At 34.6% G+C, this 20,882-nt stretch overlaps 1 protein-coding gene across 9 annotated transcripts in view; it reads left to right on the top strand.

Moving 5' to 3' along the window:
* Positions 1 to 20,882, top strand: part of EVI5 (ecotropic viral integration site 5) — a 197,235-nt gene that overhangs the window by 95,804 nt on the left and 80,549 nt on the right. For 7 of the 9 annotated variants that reach the window (XM_055340087.1, XM_055340091.1, XM_055340092.1 and 4 more), the window contains 2 exons: positions 1,002 to 1,034; positions 1,593 to 1,739. The exons of the other annotated variants lie outside the window; for them this stretch is intronic. In XM_055340087.1, coding sequence (XP_055196062.1) covers positions 1,002 to 1,034; positions 1,593 to 1,739 — 180 coding nt within the window. The remainder of the gene's footprint in view (positions 1 to 1,001; positions 1,035 to 1,592; positions 1,740 to 20,882) is intronic. 9 annotated transcript variants of the gene reach the window in all.

Here is a 20,882-nt window from a genome sequence, read left to right as displayed (position 1 = left end):
TGAAAGCGTTGCACTACACACAAGGATAGGATGTTTATTACATGTCTTTTTGTTGTATAGAAATTTCAGGTACATTATATTAGATAAAAAATAGTTTGCTTGTATTTCCTTCATCTTGTTAGAGTTGCTTTGAGGATAATTCTACTTTTCTGGTGACTCTGCAAAAAAGGATGAGCTTAATTTAGTTTTTAAGTTGTTCTAATTGCATACTGTTTTTTCCCTTAAATACTCAGTTTATAAATATCTGTCTTCTTAGGTGGTCTTTTATCTTTGGAATGAGATATTTTCACAGAGAAAGTGTTTTCATTTCATTGAACTGTCAGAAAGATAAAGGTGCTGTAGGAAAGTGTTAAGTTTGATTTTACTTCTAGAAAATTAAGTACCTTTCTGCTGGCTTACATGGCCTAGGTCTGTCCTTTAGCACTTAGAATTCTACAAATGCTTAGGTATCCATTAAATTCTGTAACTAAAATGTTTACTTACTGAGTTATTGCTAGCTTATTACGGTGAGCTCATTAATTTCATTTGTCGTATTTTCCTTGCTTTGCTTCTTTGGAAGTTGCTGTTATACAAATTGCTGTCACACTTTATAAGTGGAATTGCTTACTCAAATTCCTTCTCCTTTTCCTATAAGTGGTTTGACAATATGGCTGACTCCCAAACATGAAGAGTTAAAAGTATGCTTTAAAAAGAAGCTATTTGCTTGTCCCAAACGATGAAAAACCCTCTTGTGTTTGGTCTTCTAGAAGCATATGATTTTTTGGTAGTCTATGCTTATTTTGATATATTTTTCTTAAGGGTTAAGAATAACAGACACAGTAAAAAGTAAAAAATTAAAATTAAAAAAAAAAAAGCTTTAAAAATCAAACCTAAACATTGATTTAATTACAATGAAAAGTAGATGGAATTTGGGTATGCTTTGTTTCTTCTTATTCCTAATTTTATGCACCTTTATTTTATTTCTTTTTCTTAAATTTCTATCTGAATTTTTCCTTTTGTAGGAAAGTGCTTCCTTGGCAGATAGATTGATACAGGTATAGTTTTTTTGTTTTTGTTTTTTAGCATTTTCTCTAACTTTACTTCTAAGGAAAGCCCTAAACCTAGAGATTCACATTTTAACGCATGCAATTTTACATGCATTTTCCTAGAAATAATTTTTTGGGCTGGTATATATGCGTGTAAACTTAATTTTTGATAACAGTGGTATCCTGGTTTATTAAACACCTTATGCACGTTTTAAAGCTAACTTTATTTAAAAATACTTATTCCAAAATATCAATCAGTGGATTCTGCAAAATTAACTACTATTCATTGAAAATTTTAGTCCTGCATGTACTCAGTAATATTGCATGAATTGAATTTTTATTGACTGAGAGAATTGTTCTTAAGATTATCAGATGAATTTTTAAATTTAGTTTCCCCAAATTTGCTGGAGCAATAATGAGCTGCTGGTTAATAATTACTCAGGCTGTTCTGTTCTCTGAGGTGATTTTTTTTTTTAACATGTCACAGTAAATAACTAAACCTCACAAAGGTAGTCTTTCTTGAATCTATCCTAAATTGCTTTACACACACACAAATTATGTCCTAAGGGACAAGTGACAAGAGCCCAGGAGGCTGAGGAAAACTACCTCATAAAACGGGAGTTGGCCACCATCAAACAGCAGAGTGATGAGGCCAGTGCTAAACTGGAGCAAGCTGAAAATACCATCAGGAAGCTCCAGCACCAACAACAATGGGTAAGGAGTCTGGTAGTGCTTTTTCTCACCTTTCTCATCCCTTTTCCTTTAAACTTTTTTCTTTCTTTTTTTTTTTTTTTGGAAAGCACAATTTCTGTGCTCTTGTTCTAAGTAATTTTGTTTTCTACTTTAATTGAATTCTTAATTTTATGTTCTATAATACTGAGGGATCTTACTGTGGTCTAAAGACTTACATTCTAACATTCTTTCTCTGTCCACACAGTTTTGTTAGAAATAGGTAATCTTTTCTTACATTATATTTTAAGTCACAGAAAATAAATGATGTTTGTCAGACCTGCTTTTTACGTTTTAGAAATCTGTTTCATGTTGGTATTTTGCTATGGGTAATTTTTGAGTCTTAATTCCAGCTAATTCTTGTTAATTGTGCAGATGAAATATTATCCAACATGGAGAATATATGTAATTACCTCATCAGAGTTTTGATAATTTGGGGATTTATGTCTTGTGAAAAACTACAGCCTTAACTTCCTTCATCAAGACATCAAATAATGGATTAAGATATATGCTTACATTTTTTCAAGAAGAGAGAAGTCTCAAAATGAAAAAAATGAACTTTTAAAAAATTATGTTAAGTAATTTAGGTTACTAAATAGCTACTGATTTTATCTTTTGCAACTGAGACATCATTTTCCATTGGCAAATTGAGACTAGTGTGATCTTGAGCAAGGATATGAGGGCTAAAAAGGCCGACTATGTATTTCTAAAAAGATATTACTTGTTTCCATTTTCTGCTCTCAGGTAAGAGTTGGATTGTAACAGGAATAGACAGAAAAAGTTATGCTAAATGTAGAATTCTGTACAAGTCTGGAAGGCAAATAGAATGACTTCAAAGTTGGACTTAAGCTTTTATTCAGTAAAATTAAGAAACTATCATAAGCTGGCTATGAATATCAGAAAATTGAAAGCAAAAAGAAGAAATTGACAAGCAATATTTTTCTATTTAATGAAGGTATTAAGAAAAATTAATACAAAGGATTAAAAGAATACTAAAACATTCGGAACTCAAATATTTTGTTCTGCCTTTGTATGAAATGTCAATATCAGAGCATAAAAAATAGAAAAAAAGAATTGGGGACATCCTATTGGGGATTAAGTTGAGCTGAGTTATCAGTGTAATGTGATTTTGTTATAGGGAAAGATAGTATTATTTTTGCATTTAGTATAAGCTACAGTGCTAATACATTAGAATTATCAATTACTGGGTTTTTTGCATAGTTTTTCAAGTACTGAGACCTTTGGACATAAAAATAAAAATGTTGGTTTATAATGAAAAAAAGTAAAATGGGCAAGCAAAATTGGCCAGAATGCACTGAAGCTTTTGAAAATAAAATATAACAAAAGAATCTTTGTGCTGTTTCCAGGACAAGATAGTCTCACATTATGGGGCTAAAATGTAACAAGTAGAATGCAGATCTCTACTTTGATTTTGTTTATATTTTTTTTCTCACTTGGCAGACTTTCTTCTAAACTGGAATAAAATGTAAAACAAACATAGAAAGCAGTGATGTACAAAACAGGTGAAAGTAACAGAGCCTTGGTTAAATTTCCAACTTCAAAGCAAAGTGCATATCTCTAGATAATAAACTAATTTGCAGAATACAGGAATATTATTTTTAAAGGATTTTAGAAAATAAGAGATACTAAAGGCTTTGAGGTGAGTCAAACATAGCTCTTTAAGTAAATAATGGTTAGTAATAATGGTCTTTTCAGATAGCTCTTTCATAGCTCTTTAGTAATAATGGTCTTTTCAGAAAGAGAATCTGAAAAGAGAATCAGTGACTTTGATGATGCTTCATTAAAAATTCCTAGAACATCTGCTTTGTGAACAGTTAGAAAAATAACTTTTACTCATTAAAAAGGAATTTACTATGTATAAGTCAGAACAAACTGACTTTGTTTCTGCAATAAACAAAAACTGTGCCATAATTGCAGCTTTAAAAGTTGTTAGGTACTCTCATGGTATCTTTCTAGTTAAGGTAGAGAAATATAGATGAAAGTAGTAAACTTAAGTGGTTTTATAGGTAATTAACCATATCAAGAGGTTGTCTATTTTGAAGCAAAGAGATGTCAGATATGTTTTGTCTCCTAAACCTATGCTTCCAAGTATTTTAATGTTATTAAACCCTTATATGCAAGGTATGTTTAAGAATTTTATATATGAGGGGCAGCCTGGGTGGCTCAGTGGTTTAGTGCCGCCTGCATCCCAGGGCCTGATCCTGAAGACGGGGGATCGAGTCCCACGTCGTGCTCCCTGCAGGGAGCCTGCTTCTCCCTCTGCCTGTGTCTCTGCTTCTCTCTTTCTCTCTCTCTCTCTCTGTGTGTGTCTCACATAAATAAAACCTTTAAAAAAAAAGAATTTTATATATGAAATACTTTAGGGCAGCCCCTGAATTGTGTGATTTTGATATTCAAGGACTTAGGGTTTTTTTTTTTTTTCCTCTAAAATGATTACATAGGGCAGCCCAGGTGGCTCAGTGGTTTAGCGCTGCCTTCAGCCCAGGGCCTGATCCTGGGGACCCGGGATTGAGTCCCATGTCAGGCTCCCTGCATGGAGCCTACTTCTCCCTCTGCCTATGTCTGTCCTCTCTCTCTCTGTGTGCATCTCTCATGAATAAATAAATAAAATCTTTAAAAAAAATAAATGATTGCATAGGGCTAGACCATCTGAAGTCTCTTTGACTATTTAAATGAACTTAATTGAGTACATTCACATGCAATAAAATTCATCCAATTTAAGTGTATAGTTTTATGTGTTTTAACAAATATATCTAGTTGTATAACATCACCTCAACCAAAATAGAGTATATCTCTCACCCCCCAAATTTCTGTCATGTCCCTTCGCAGTTCATTTCTCCACTTCTAGCAGCCGTTCTGCTTTCTGTCATTGTAGTTTTGCCTTGTTTTAGGATTTCATTTAAATGGAATCATAAGGTATGAGGATTTTGTGTCTGACTTCTTTCAGTTAGCATATACACTCACTTTTTTCTTTTTTGGCAATTTTTTCTTTATTGTGATAAAATGGATAAAACATAAAATTTACCTTTTAGGTGCACAGTTCAGTGGCACTAAATATATTTTACAGTGCTGTGAACAATAACCACCATTTATTTCTTGAACTTTCTCATGATCCCAAAGAGAAGCTTTGTATCTATTAAAAAATAGTCTCCCCTTTCTTCTTCCCCTGATAATCTCTGCTCTCCTTTTTGTCTTGTATGAATTTGCCTCTTGTAGGTAAGTCATATAAGTGGAATCTTAGAATATTTGCCCTTTTGTGTCTTGCTTATTTCACTTAGTGTGGTATCTTCAGGGTATAATAATTAAATTAGTTTTTATGGTGGTTGAATAATACTTTATGGTTATACCATATTTTGATTATCCATTTGTTCGTCTTTGGTCATTTTGGTTTTTTGCCTTTTGGCTATTATGAATAATGCCACTGTGGTCATTAACATGCAAGTATCTGTTTGAATCCCTGTTTTAATTCTTTGGCATATATACCTAGAAGTGGAGTTACTGGATCATACGGTAATTCTGTTTAACTTTTTGAGGAACCACTAAACTGTTTTCCACAATGGTTGTACCATTTTAATTCTCACCAGCAATGTACAGGAGTTCTAATAAATTTTTTTACTTCCTCATCAATTCTTGTTATTTTCTGTGTTTTGGGGTTTTGTTTTTTGTTTTATAGTATAGCCATCCCTTAATTGGCGGTGATATTTTATTGTGGTACCTAGAAATGAATCTAACCAAGAAGATGAAAGACTTGTACTGAAAACTGTGAGTCATTGTTTATTCATCTGTTGATGAAAGAAATTAAAGAAGACATAAATAAATGGAAGGATGTCTGATGTTTAAGAATTGGAAGACTAATATTAAGATATCAACACTATCCAGTATTATTCACAAAACTCTAATTGTCTTTTGCAAAAATGGGAAAGCTGATCCTGAAATTCACATGGAATTGCAAGGAGCCCTAAATATTAAAAACAATCTTAGAAGAACAGAGTTGAAGGGTTCACATGTCCCAATTTGAAAACTTACTACAATGCTAGAGTATTCAAAACAATATGATACTGTCATGAATATAGACATATAGATCAATGGGTTAGGAATTTTGAGAGTCCAGAAATAAACCCATGTTATCTGTGGCCAGTTGATTTTTTAACATGGATGCCAAGACCACTTGATGAGGAAAGAATAATCTCTTTGACAAATGGTGCTGGGAAAACTGTGTATCTTCATGAAAAAGAATGAACTGGGACCCCTACCACATAACATATAAAAATTTAATTTAAAATGGATTTAAAAAGAGATTTTATCATTTTTAAAATAACTTTTATGGTTTTAAAGCCATATAATATTCTTAGAATGCATATGAATAAATCATCATAACTTTGAATTTGGCAATGGATTCTTGAATATGAGTTTTTTCATACCAAAAAAATAAACAAAAAGGAAAACAGGTAAATTGGACTTCATTAAAATTAAAACCTTTTGGGCATCAAAGGACATTATCCAGAAGATGAAAAGGCATCTTACAGAATGGTAGCAAATACTTGTATCACCTATTTGATAGAAATTTAGCATCCAGAATATATAAAGAACTTTTAAAACTAAAAAAAAGACAACACAATTTTAAAATGAACAAAAGATTGCTGCATTATTTATGGTAATCAAGACATGGAAACAACCTAAGCGTCTTATGAATGGATAAAGATCATGTACACACATATACATATGCATGTGTGTGCATGCCACACACACACTCACACACAGAAATACTACTCAGCCACAAAAGAATGAAATCTTGCCATTTGCAACAACCGTGGATGGACCTTGAGGGTGTTAAGTGAAATAAATCAGAGAAAGAAACAACATGTGATCTCATTTATATGTGAAATCTTAAAAAAAAAAAAACTCATAGAGAACAGTTTGGTGGTTGCCAGAGATGGGGAGGGGAAGGTGAAATCAGATGAAGAGGGGTCAAAAGTTACAAATTCCTAGTTACAAATAAGTCATGAGGATTTAATGTACAGCATGGTGACTATAGTTACTGTGTTGCATGTTTAAAAGATGATAGATCTTAAAAGTTCTCATTACAAAAAATTTGTGACCTTATGGTGACAAATGTTAACAGCATCCACCACTTGATGTGGTGATCATTTCACAATATATACAAATACTGAATCTTTACATTTTACACCCAAAACTAATATATGTCAGTTGTGCCTCAAAAAATTTTTTAAATGAGGAAAGGACTTGACTACACCTTTCTCCAAAGAGAATATACAAGTGGAAAACAAGAATATGAAAAGAACTGAACATCATTAGTCATTAGGGAAATGCAGATTACAACGAGGTACCAATTCACACTAGGACAGCTATAATAATAATTTTTAAAAATCAATTGTTGGCGAGGAGATAGAGAACTTGGAATCCTTGTACACTGCTGGTGGAAATTAGCGGTTCCTCAAAAAGTTAAACTTACCATATGACTTAAAATTCAACTTGTGTGTATATACCCAATATAATGGAAAACTGATACTCAAACAAGTATGTGTACACACATTTGTAGCAACATAGTCTACAAAAAAAGTAGACATAGCCCAAAAGTCTATCAGTGGAAGAATGGATAAACAAATTGTGGTATATGCATACAGTGAAATACTATTCAGCCACAAAAAGGATTAAAGTACTTTACTATGGATGAAACTCCAAATTAAGTGAAAGAAGCCAGACACAAAGATCACATATTGCATGACTCTATTATATGAAACATCCAGAATAGATGAATCCGTGGAGACAGCAGATTTGTGTTTGCCAAAAGGTTGGGGTGGGAAAGGAATGAGAAGCTGCTTTATCTGTAAGAGGTTTTACTTGAAGTGATGGAAATGTTCTTAGAACTAGGTAGAATTGGTAGTTGCACAACATTTTGAATGGCCTAAATGCCACCTAACTGTTCACTTGAAAATGGTTATTTGAATTTTACCTAAATGTTTAAAGAAAAAGAGACTGCAGAAGTCAAGAAATGTGTCTCAAAGAAATGACACATTTAGTTTGTGATTACAGTAGAAGGTGGGAAAAAGGGAAAATATATTACATTGCAGTGCTGGAACCCATTGGTTAAGGTCAGAGTAGGACCAGAAGCAAGTGAGCTAGCTTGCTTGTATGGGGAGCCTGAGAAGAACGGGAGCTTCCTCAGGGCTGGGGTTGGGCATGTCTCAGTCAAGAGTTATGGTCGCATTGAGATGAACATTGGAAATTTAGATAGCATAGTAGCTAATACGGGTGACTCCCTCACAGTGAATTTACAGGAGTGAAGGACCAAGGAGGTCTACCTATAACTGTTGGCTACAACTACTAGTTATGATTAGGGAAAAATGTAAAAAGATGAAAAAAGATATACTATGCAAACACTAAGCAGAAGGCTGGAGTGTCTGTATTAATATCACATAAAGTAGGCTGATTTCTTTCTTTTCCTTTTTCTCTTTTTTTTCTTTTCTTTCTTTCGAGAGGCAGAGACACAAGCAGAGGGAGAAGCAGGCTCCCTGCAGGGAGCCTGATGCAGGACTTGATCCCAGGACCCCAGGATCACGACCTGAACCAAAGGCAGATATTCAACTACTGAGCCACTCAGGTGTCCTCGTAGACTTCAGAACAAGGAATAGTTCCTTGATAAAGAGAGACATTTCATGAGTCAATTCACAAAGAAGACATAATCTTATTTAGGATAGTATGTATTTAGGAATATATGTATCCTAATGTGTGCTCCCAGCAATAGAGGCGTGTGAAGCTGATCTGGTAGATCTGGAAGGTGAAATGGACAAATCCACAGTTACGGTTATGGTTGTTATCTTCAGTATATCCCTGTCTCAGTAATGGATGAAACAAGTGGTTGGAAAATCAATATGGATGTAAGAAGACCTGTGCAACGACTTGCAACTATGCCAGCTTGACCTGTTTGGCATAACGTAACAGCAGAATACATACTGTTTTCAAGTGCACATAGAACATTTACAAAGATAGATCATATTCTGAGCTATAAAATAAATGTTAACAAATTTAAAATAATTGAAATCATACAAAGTATTGTCTTTAACAGCATTCAGTTAGAAATTAATAATAGATATCTGGAAAATCCCCCAAATATTTAGAAATTGATGCATTTTTATCCATGTGTCAAAGAGAAAAATCTCAAAGGAAATTAGAATGTATTGAATTAATTGAACACACAGCATTATCAAAATTTGTAGGATTCACCTAAAGCAGTATGTAGTGGAAAATTTATAGCATTAAATGCTTCTATTAGGAAAGGAAATAAGTCTCAAACTAATATTCTAAGGTTAAGAAACTAGACATATGAGAGGAAATTCAAACGAAAGCAGGTAGAAGGAATAAGAAATAAAAAGAGTAGGGATGCCTGGGTGGCGCAGTGGTTGGGTGTCTACCTTCAGCTCAGATGTGATCCCAGAGTCCGGATCGGGCTTTCTGCGTGGAGCCTGCTTCTCCCTCTGCCTGTGTCTCTGTGTCTCTCATGAATAAATAAATAAAATCCTAAAAAAAAAAAAAAAAAAAAAAGTAGAAATCAGTGATACTGAAAACAATACAAAACAAAAATGGAGAATATCCATGAAACCAAGTACTGATTCTTGGAAATCATTAATAAAGTTGATAAACTTCTGTCTAGACTGACTAATTAAGAAGAAACAGTAACCAATGTCAGAGATGACTTGACTGTCAAGTTTCATATTCTGGAGTTGTTCTTCATGGTATTATATTTACTGTAAATTAGAGTCAGTTAAAAAATATTAACACCTAAATGATCAATAATGTGAATTTTATTTTGCTTTAAATCAGGAAGCACATAACATAAGTTGTTCTCACTATAATGATACTGAGTTTGATTATCGTGTTGACTTTACCACAGACTCTCTGCCTTGTAAAAATAAGATTTCTTCTTTGCGACTATTAAGTAATCTATTGGGAAATACTTCTGTGCCACATAAATATCTTGTCCTCTGTTCACCTTTTACCTGATGGTTTTAGTATCCACTAACTAGGTTACCAAAATGGTGATTTTCGTATTTTTCTCATTTTTTTCTACACATATTAGCTAATGTTCCTTTATAGTCTTTCTTTTTTTTTCCCTCCTTAATCTTTGTTTTTTTTAAGATTTTATTTATTTATTCATAGAGAGAGAGAGAGAGAGAGAGAGAGAGAGAGAGAGGCAGAGACACAGGCAGAGGGAGAGGGAGAAGCAGGCTCCATGCAGGGAGCCAGACATGGGACTCGATCCCGGGTCCCCAGGATCACACCCCAGGCTGTAAGTGGCACCAAACCACTGCACCACCGGGGCTGCCCTCCTCCTTAATCTTTTATACTCACTTATTATGTACTCATATCACTCCAGATTCATGGACTTTAGTTTGTTTAATGTTTTATGTACTTTTTAATGATTTTTAATATTGTTGTTATAATGATATGCCATACTTCTTTCACAGTAATAAATTTAACTTTTGAGCAGCAGTTTTTAAAGGTAAATTTTATTTTTACTTAGTTTTGATCCTTGATGTTGTTTGAAAAGCATTTCTTTATTTTCTTTAAAGATTATTTGTTTTAGAGAGAGCACATGTGCCCAAGTTGGGCAAGGAACAGAGGGGCAGGGAGAAGAAGGGAAAAGAATCTCAAGCAGACTGCATTGAGGTAAAAGTCAACGTGGGGCTTGATATCACAACCCCAAGATCATGACCTGAACCAAAACCAAGAGTTGGATGCTCAATCGACTGAGCCACCCAGGTGCCCCTGTAAAGCATTTCTGCAGTCACAAATACTGAATGATTGCCTTTGACAAATCATTGATTTCATTTTGTGCTGGCTTTTAATAGCTTAAACCTGATATTGTTGTTTTCAAAAATGATCAAGTGAATTTATTAGCAAATTTACTAGTTAGGACATTAAATAAAATTTAATACTTAGTATTTAGTAGTATTACATGAAATACTAAACCAACCATAAGATAAAACCAAACATTAAGATTAAACTGTTCCTTTAAGTATTTGTTTTACATGTTCCATGAACCCCCTAGAAATAGAAATGATCCAGGGGTATTTCTCTTCCTTTTTTTTTTTTTTTTTTTTTTTTAGATTATTTATTTATTCACGAGAGACACAAAGAGAGGCAGAGACACAGGCAGAAGGAGAAGCAGGCTCCATGCAGGAAGCCTGACGTGGGACTCAGTCCCGGGTTTCCAGGATCAGGCCCTGGGCTGAAGGCGGCGCTAAACCGCTGAGCCACTGGGGCTGCCCGATCCAGTGGTATTTCATATAGTTCCATGTTTGACTCTGACCCTTTTGAGTGTGGTGGGGCATAAATGTATTTTTAGACAATATTTCCTGGTAACCAATGGTCTTTGAGTCTTGCTTGATCTATTTAAGTTTTTTAACCTATACCTGAGAGCTTATCATTCAGATTATTCTGAAGAAGCAGTTTTGTCCAGCAGTTTGTTTATTAGGATCAAGCATCAACAAGAATTGTAACAGTTAAAACTGCTGAGTGCTGAAATGACTGCCTTTTGAAGTTCTCAGGACCTTTGTACTTGGGAGTACTTAAGGGGAGGCTAGAAAAGATTTCTTCAGACAGTCCTTCCTTTTCCTATAATTCCAGAATAAAACATGAAAGAATTATGTAATACTTTTAAGAACCAAGGATTTGGGGCACCTGGGTGGCTCAGTCAGTTAAACATCTGCCTTTGGCTCAGGTCTGATCTCGGGGTCTGGGATGGAGCTTCTCTCGAGCTACCTACCCTACTCAGCAGGATTCTCCGCCTCTCTGCCCCTCCCCCCTGCTTGTGCTCTTGTACTCTCTCTTTCAAATAAATAAATAAAATCCTAAAAAAAAAAAAAAGAAAAGAAAACCAAGGATTTGATATGAGGAATAAAAACTCATCTTACCTAAAATGAACACACAAATAAAGGTTAATAAACTAAAACCAACCGGTTTTTCAGTAGAAGTTACGAAATTTTCTAGATGATTTATTTTAGAAAAAGTGTTTAGCGGCATTAGGAATTGCCTCACACCTGACTTACCTAGTGGACTACTTTTCTTTAGGAATATGGAAGTTAACGTTTAACGTGTCTTCCTGCATTCTAAACGCTCTAGCTCTACTTCAGGGACATTTCAAGAAAAAGGCATTTAATTTGTAATTATTAGTAAGTTTACATAAATCTTTTTTTCAAATAGAGTAATGATTTTACAAATTTAGCAGACTCTTAACACTGCTCATCAGCATGCCTATACATGTGGACAGGAGTCCCCCCCCCTTTTTAAGAAGTTTTCTTTCAAAACTAATTTTGACATTAGTCTAAAATTAAATGTTTTACATTCATATGTGGTCATCTTTTTTTATCAGTTTAAATGATAAATGAGCATTCACTTTAATGGAAGTAATTGTTTTTTTTAAACATTTTCTTCAACATTAAAAAAAAAAACCCTTGCAGTTTGAGTATATATATATATAAGCAGAGACAAACTTCGACCTTAAAGGATGTATATAATTTTTCAGATATTGGGAACAAATCATTTTAAAAGGATATACCAATTTTTAAAAAAAAAATTCAGTGTATTAGATCTTTAAATAGTACATCCATATTGCTTGAATTTTTATGATTTTTAAAGATTTTATTTGAGTTTCAAAAAAATTCAGTGTAGTAGATCTTTAAATAGTACATCCATATTGCTTGAATTTTTATAATTTTTAAAGATTTTATTTATTTGAGAGAAAGCGAGAGAGCACAAGCACAGGGGGAGAGGGAGAAGCAGGTTCTCCACTGAGCAGGGAGCCAGAGTGGGGCTCCAGCCCAGGACCCTGGGATCATGACCAATGCTGAAGGCAGATGCTTAACTGACTGAGCCACCCACACGCTTTGGATTTTTTTTTTTTTAATAGCTATTTGGAGCTTGTAGGGAGGATTATAGAAATCTTCTTGGGGTCATATGCTGAGGCTGAGAGCAAGACATAACATTTTTTTTAAAAAATTTTATTTATTCATGACAGAGAGAGAGAGAGAGAGGCAGACTCCATGCAGGGAGCCTGACATGGGACTTGATCCCAGATCTCCAGGATCAGGGCCAGGGCTGAAGGTAGCGCTAAACCGCTCAGCCACCCGGGCTCCCCCATATAACATTTTTTAAAAATTGAAGTACAGTTGATATATGAAGTTAGCTTCAGGTGTGCAACGTAGTGGTTCAGTAATTCTATACATTACAAAATCTCATCACAATAAAAGTATATCACAGTATTATTGACTATATTCCTTATGCTGTGCTTTTCATCCCATGACTTGCTTATTTTAAAACTGGGAGTTTGTACTGCTTAATTCCCTTTACCTATTTCACCCATTCCTCCTCTTCCTCCCCCTTTGGCAACCACTCACATTTATGAGTCTCTTTCTCTCTTTATTGTTGTAAAATAAAATTTTTTACTTAATTTTTTTCTGTTATGATTTTGTTTTGTGATAAAAATCCTAGTCTGGACTACTAGCCTTGTGTAATAATAGTTTTTTCAAGTGCTTTAGATGTGACAGTAGAAATGTACCATATTTCCATATTATTATAAATTTTATTTTTGAAACAAATAGATTTTATAAGTTATTTTTGCAACATTCAGTTACCACTACCTATGTTTAACATACAATGTATAATAGAGGGAATGTTGATGTTATTTAATCAAAGTATAGTTGACATATTAGTTTCAGGTATACAACATAATGATTCAAAAATTCTATGCATTATGAAATGCTGTCACCAAAGTTATTATTGACTGTATTCCCTGTACTGTACTTTTCATATTGTTGGTTTTTTCTTTTCTTTTTTGGGTGGGGGGAGAGACAGAGGGAAAGAGAGAGAGAGAGGATCTTAAGCAGGGTGCATGCCCAGCATGGGGCTCAGTCTCATGATGCTGAGATCATGACCCGAGTGAAAATCAAGAGTCAAAAAAAAAAAAAAATCAAGAGTCAAATGCTTAACTGACTGAGCCACCCAGGCCCCCATATTGTTGTTTTTTGAACCAAGAGTTGACTCACTAATTTATTCACTAAATATTGTTTGCTCACTTACTATGAAAAGCACAGTTTAGTTCTGACAGTACAGTAGCAAATCAGCCAAACTTCCTGGCACTGCTTGTATATATAGAGGTAGATATTTTAAAAATTAATTGTACACTTCATTATTTAGTTAGAGTTGTGATAAATACTATAAAAAAGAATATAGAGTTCCACGAAATGTGGGTTCCTGAATAGGACACATAATTATCAGGTTTTGAACATAGTTGCTTGATACATAATTAAATTCAGGGAATATTTGATACATTTGTGTAGACAAACATTTTTCCAGTTGGAATTTTTTTTACTTCATAATACAAGAACCTCTCCAAATACAAATTTTTGCTTTTCGTTATATCACTCACGTATCCTTCAGACATTAAATGTGAAAATCTATTTTTTTTGTTTTACCAAGACACAAGAGAAAAAGATTACTAAGGGTTTTACTGTAACTCATCCTACCTTTGTAACTTTTGTAACACCAAAAAAGCTTATGGAATTGAAAAGCAGAGACTTCACCTACTAAAGACAATTTGTTTCATTAGAGTGGAATTGCTGGTATCACAGAAGCATTAAGAGACTCACTGACAAAAGTGAATTTGATGTTAAGTGTAAAGAAGTCATTATTTATAGACTTTTGAATAAATTGTCCCTTGCTGACTTAGCCATCATAATTGTAGCAGTTTTCATTTGATAAATCATATATTTGTCCAGGTTACTCATGTGAATATGAAGTACACCTTTCATATTAAAAAAAAACCTTGTTTTATAGTAAGTGGAACAGAACATCTTAAAATGAAACAGCAGCATCAGGAATGGTCAAGGTTTGGACATGGCTATATAGCTGCTTTTAAATCTCTGAGCTTTTCTTGGCTTTGATGGTTTTCTTTCTTCCTCTCAAAAGTTTATCATTCTGAACTCCAGTCGACCTCATAGAAGCCTAGTTTTTGTTTTGGTTTGCATTTAAGGTTTTGCTATAATGTTGTTGGTTTCAGGATTTTGGTTTTTTGTCTGTTTGGTCTGGAAAAACTATAAAAAGAGGTGGATGAGCCATGCTAAGTTCTCCTAAATAGACATGGAACTAGGGATTTTTGTTCCTCAGTGTTCACCTGTTTCACAGCCTCTGCCCCTTATGGCACTTCCTCCTGGTAAGGAACCGGCAGTTGCCCACATGTGCTGCTTTTTTTTTTTTTTTTTCAGGCTGTGTGGTACCAGTCACCTTTCCTGACATCTCTATTTCTACTGTGAGTGAGTTAAAAAGCTTCACAAAAACAAACCAAAAAAACCACCCTGTTTTGTAAATAACACTTTCTTTTTTCCTGTGTAAAATTAAAAACAAAAACAAATCCCTTGAAACAGGTAGTTTACATTCCACAGCAGCATATTTTAACATTGCCACACTGATGCCAATTCTTCCACTCGCTGGTTGTGTGTATTAAGACAAGTTACTTAAATTCTTTGTGGTATAGTTTGTCCTGTGTATAGTTGAAGGTTGTTGAGACTTAAGGGAGTTGGTTCTCTAGGGTAATGCCTGGCGCATAGTGAGTGTTAAATAAATGGTGTACTTATTAGGATTAGTATTAACATTATTCCATTATTTGCCAACTTGCTTGGTGAATGTCATAGACTGCTAGTAATAAAAAGCAAAACTTAGGGCTAGAACTGACAAGGCAGAATTTTTAATAGGCTGAATATTGACAGAAGTATCACTTTCCTGACTGTATTTAGAGCAGCAAAAATTTGAACCAAGAAAAAATAATTTGAATGAAAGAAATTGGAAATGGTGGAAATTATGACCAAAAAAGTATTCAATTGCAGAAGCTCTAATGGGTCCAATTTGAAATGGATCAAATTCTAATCAGTGAGTTTAATTCTTATTTGTAAAATTTATCATACATTAGTCAGAGTTCTTCAGAGACGCAGAGTCAGTAGGGGGAGACACACACACACACACACACACACACACACACACACACACACAGTTTTGAGAGTAAAAGTTCAAAAGCCGAAGAACCAGGGAAGCTGATAGTATAAATTCCAGTCCAAGGGTAGGGGAAGACCCATATCCCAGATCAAGCTGGCAAGCAGGCAGGGCATGAATCCTCCCTTCCTCCACTTATTGTTCTATTCAGACCTTCTATAGATTGGATGATGCCCACCCACATTGAGAGGGCAATCTATTGAATCATCTGGAAACACCCTTAGACACACCCAGAAATAATGTTTAGTCTGGGCCCCCAAATTTAAGTTGACACACAAAATTAACCATCATTAAGTCCAACTCTTGTCAACTTGGCAACCATGTGCATCTCCATATAAACCTACTTAGTCTCCACATGAAGACAACAACAAAGTCATAATTTGGACTAACATGATATGATTAGCCTGTGCACAACTGAAAATGCACTAATGCCTTCCCCAGAAGAGAAGTTAGTCTTTCAGTGATGTTTTCTTGATATCCTATAACTTAAATACTATGATGTAAAACTAACAATAAATACTTGGATATAGTCAAGACATTTTATATGATAAGGAAGAAAGAAAACACACATATTCAGAGCAAAATTAGAAGGAAATACTCATGACAATTACAGTCCTCATTTCTGTCATACACTCATAGCTTCTATAACTACCATCTTCCACTATCCACTCTATTCCTTTTGCTTTCAACAAGCACATCAGCTGATCATGATTCTTTGGGGAGGTAATCCAGACCTTCATTCCTGAAGGGTCTGGGCCATTATTAATCCTTCCTAATGTTTCATTGACCTTAATCACAGGGCATGATAATGCTAAGAGACACTCTAAAGGATCTTCTGTGTTCCACACATATTCTTCATTTCCACCTCTTAATTCCTGAGTTTGTGAATTTTGATTGTGGGAGAAAAGGCACCATATATTGGACACTGATTCAGAGCACATTCATCATTCTGGAGAATCTTGCCCCAGCCCAAAATATTGCCATTTTGCTAGCACCGTAATTTGGTCTTCAAAAGGTCATTCCACCATTGTATCAAGCCAGCTGCTTCAGAATGTTAGGAAACATGGCAAAACTAGTGAATTCCATGAGCATGGGCCCACTGATGCACTTCTTTGATATTAGGTGAACTTCTTGATCAGAAGCAATGCTTTGTGGAATACCATGATAATGGATAAGGCATTCTGTAAGTCCATAGATAGTAGTTTTGACAAAACCATTTATGTGCAGGGAGGACAAATCTGTATCTAGACTAAGTATATTTTCCAGTAAGAACAAAGTGCTGCCCTTCCATGATAAAAGCAGTCCAGTGTAAGCAACCTGCCACCAAATAGCTGGCTAGTCATCCCAGGGAATGGTGTCTTATTAGGGCCTCAGGGTTGAAGATGCCCTTGCTGCTGGCACATTGGGCTCTCAGCAGTGGCCAAAACCTTGGTGAATGGAAGTCTAGGTTGCTGAGTCCATGCATAACCTCCATCCCTCCCACCATGGCTGCTTCATTCATAAGTCTATTGGGCAGTGATCGGTGACTGAGGAAAAAAGCTGACTGATACCCACAAAGTGGGTCATCCTATCCAGTTGATTTTTAAAATCCTTTGCTGAGGTCACCCTTTGGTGAACATTCCCATGGGGCACAAAGAAATGTCTTCATGTTTTTTAGCCCATTCAAAGAGATCTGTCTACATCTTCCCTGAATTTCTTTGTCATCACTTTTCCCTTCTACATTAAACCAAGGCATATCTGGCATTTCCAGTACACTCACTGTGGGCCACATTTTGTTCCATGTTTCAGACAACCAAACAAATGCTAGAACCTTTTCTTTTTTCTTATTTTTTTAAATTTATTTATTAATGAGAGACACAGAGAGAGAGAGAAAGAGAGAGGCAGAGACACAGGCAGAGGGAGAAGCAGGCTCCTCCATGGGAGCCCAACATGGGACTCGATCCTGGGTCTCCAGGATCACGTCCTGGGCCGAAGGCAGTGCTAAACCGCTGAGCCACCGGGCTGCCCACTAGAACCTTTTCTAACTCCCTAAGTCTAAATGTAGAATCTCTGTTTATTGAACCTATATGAATATTAACTGATTCCAATGGAAGTACTTTTTGTTCAGTAAAAATGCATATGAATATAATTGGACAAGGCTAATTGCCATTTAGAAAACTGATAATTGGGTGAAACTGACTTCGTAGAGTTAGATTCATTCCGAATACTTTATTAAAGTATGTTGATGTTTATATAATTTTCAGTAACATAGTTATATTAATAAACAGAATCAAAACTTCCTCAGACTCAAAACAGTAGGATCACAAAACACATACCTAGTCCAGGTGGTAGAATTGTAAGAATGCCTTGTTTTTATTATAATTTACAATGAGATATAACAGAATATTAATACCCACTGTAAGTGCTATAATAGGAGGGGATTTGTGTAAGACTATAGCAGCAGTTCAGAGAAAGAGGTGAGGGCATGAATAAAAACAAGGACAGTAGAGATTAGAGGAGCGGACAAATTCAAAAGATACCTGGAAGAAAAATTAAGGTTTTGTGATTAGTATGGGTTAAATAGAAGAGGGAAAGTTTTGACTTGGTCATTTGTTACATGGTTGGATCCCTAGCAGAAGAGTAAATACTTGAGGACGAAAAGATGGGGAGTTCAGTTTTTACATGTTGAATGTGAGGTGAATTTGAGATGCTTTGAGCCAGATAGCAGAGACTAGTAACAACTTATGAATATGGATCTGTAGCTTAGTAGAAAGATCTGGGCTGATAATACAGATTTGAGTGTTATGCACTCTATGTATTTATGTGTATACTGTCCCTGGAATTTCATCATTGTATGTTCTCCCTCTTACTGTCCCTCTTTCCCTCTACCTTCCCTTTTTAACTGTTATACAGAATTTTCCTTGGTGAGTTCATCCACTGCCTACACAGACTACATATATACAGCAGTTGATACTGCCTGTACACAGACTATATTAGATAGCGGGTGAAATCACATAGGGTGAATCTACAAAATTAAAAAAAAAAAAACAGATCGACAGAAAACAATATTGAACCCCTGGGGACTGATAAACATATATACATGTACATATAGTCATATATACCTATATGAAGTAATAGAGTTGGCAGAGGCAGCAGAGAAGATAGGATAGTAGAACTATGGAGGAGTAGCACCTCAAAATCTAAGTAAAAAGTTTTAAGAGTGATCAGTTGTATTAAATTCCATATACTGTCTAGTGAAAGTAAAAGCTGAATAAAAGGGCTTACCATTGACTTTTTATATCGTTACTGTATATTGATGTTGTTGGTGATGAGATCAGTTTCAATACGGGATAAGAACTAAAGCTAGTTTACAGTGGTTTGAGGAACAACCCTCAACTCAATGCGAAGTATGAAGGAAGAAGTAACATATAAACTATGAAATTTATAATTTGTCTCTTGAACAATAGAAGTCAATTAGAAGTTTTTAAAATTTTATTGATAAAAATGTGTTCCCAATATTAGTACAAGGGTCTTTTTGTGCTTGGGTATATCAGTTGGTTTACACCAGATCAGTGACTCCATTCTCTTTTGGGCCATCAGGGCTTGATGTTTTCCTGGGGATCTCCTAATATCGAATCTTGGCAAACACACCTGAACTACAGTTGTCAGGGCTTTAGATTAGGGCAAGAAATTCTAGTATTACTCATGGAATAACCAGAGTCCCATTAAACAAAATTTGTGGCACCTGCATTTTGGATGTGGTTATTCCAAAAGAGTCCCTTTTCCCTATTTAGTAAGGTAAGTATTTACTAAAGAGATATACCTGTTGCACATATACTCCTTGTATAGAAATACTGCTTAAAAAAAAAATAGAATACTGTTTTAATCGTACCAGAAAATTACTAGGAAAAATAATGTGTAATACATTGAATTAAAAAGTCCTCCTTTGTTTAATAAGTCAACTATTCATTTAAAAAACCATCTTTTTGAGTAACTGGGGTAAGGGAGTATTATGTCTTAATTAAACATTTAATAGTTTTTAAATAAAGTTTTAATTTGACATCGGTCTTATTCCTAATGTATTAAAGAGTAAACTATTAATTGAAGAAGGAACTATTCTCTATTCAAGCTAATTCATCAGGAGATGATTCTCTGTGACTATTTTGGAATTTTGAGTTGTTTCTTTACTATGTCATTTAAATGTGAAATGATAGTTTCTTTTAAGAAGTCTTATATAATGGTGAATTAGATATCTTTTTGCTTTCTTAGAACAGCTTTTTATAGAAACTGGTTTAAAAAGGGATTTCTTAAGTGGCTGCATTGGTATTCACATTAAAGAGCAGGAAAGGAGATGGAAAGGTTTTGTGCTTCTGTGGTTAATTTCTTTGTGCAGCATCTTCTTTTTCTCGGTTTCCAGCAGTGATTTTCATGCATATCCTTAAAGAGCTCTACATTTCTAAGAACAAATACATTTTTATTCTGTTGGGATTTAGGGTGGTTCACGTCATTTGTGAGTGCCTTATTTTTATTTAAAAAAAGAATTACTTTAAAATAGAATTTTCAGTAAATGTGTACCTGTCTAGTGTATAAGAGTATTGTCCCATAGCAATAGAATGTGAGCCACATACGCATTTTAAAGTGCTTTATTAAAAGGAGTCATAATTATAGATGAAATTAATATTCTTAAACTCAGTGTGTATAAAATATTATTTCATCCTGTCATCAATATAAAAATTATTAATGAGATATTTTGTGCTTTTATTTCATAATAAGTCTTCAAAATTCAGTTTGTATTTACACTTACATCCTTTCTTATTTGGACTAGCAACATTTCAAGTGCTGGGTAGCCATATGTGGCTAATGGCTACATTCTCATACAGGGCATGTCTATAGAGTCAGAACAAGTTCTTAGTATCTGGATGGATGGACAGATAAAAGGAGATATTTATCTTTCATGAATTGGATTTGATTAGTATAATAACTGTTTACCAGCAAAGAGTAATGTGTTTTATCCATAGATACCATGACTGGACTTTTTTATTCATTGGAAAGTTATTTGGAGTA

The sequence above is a fragment of the Nyctereutes procyonoides genome, unplaced genomic scaffold, assembly GCF_905146905.1.
Source record: "Nyctereutes procyonoides isolate TBG_1078 unplaced genomic scaffold, NYPRO_anot_genome, whole genome shotgun sequence".
In the NCBI taxonomy this organism is placed as follows: Eukaryota; Metazoa; Chordata; class Mammalia; order Carnivora; family Canidae; genus Nyctereutes; species Nyctereutes procyonoides.
This window is presented reverse-complemented; position numbering and strand designations above follow the sequence as displayed.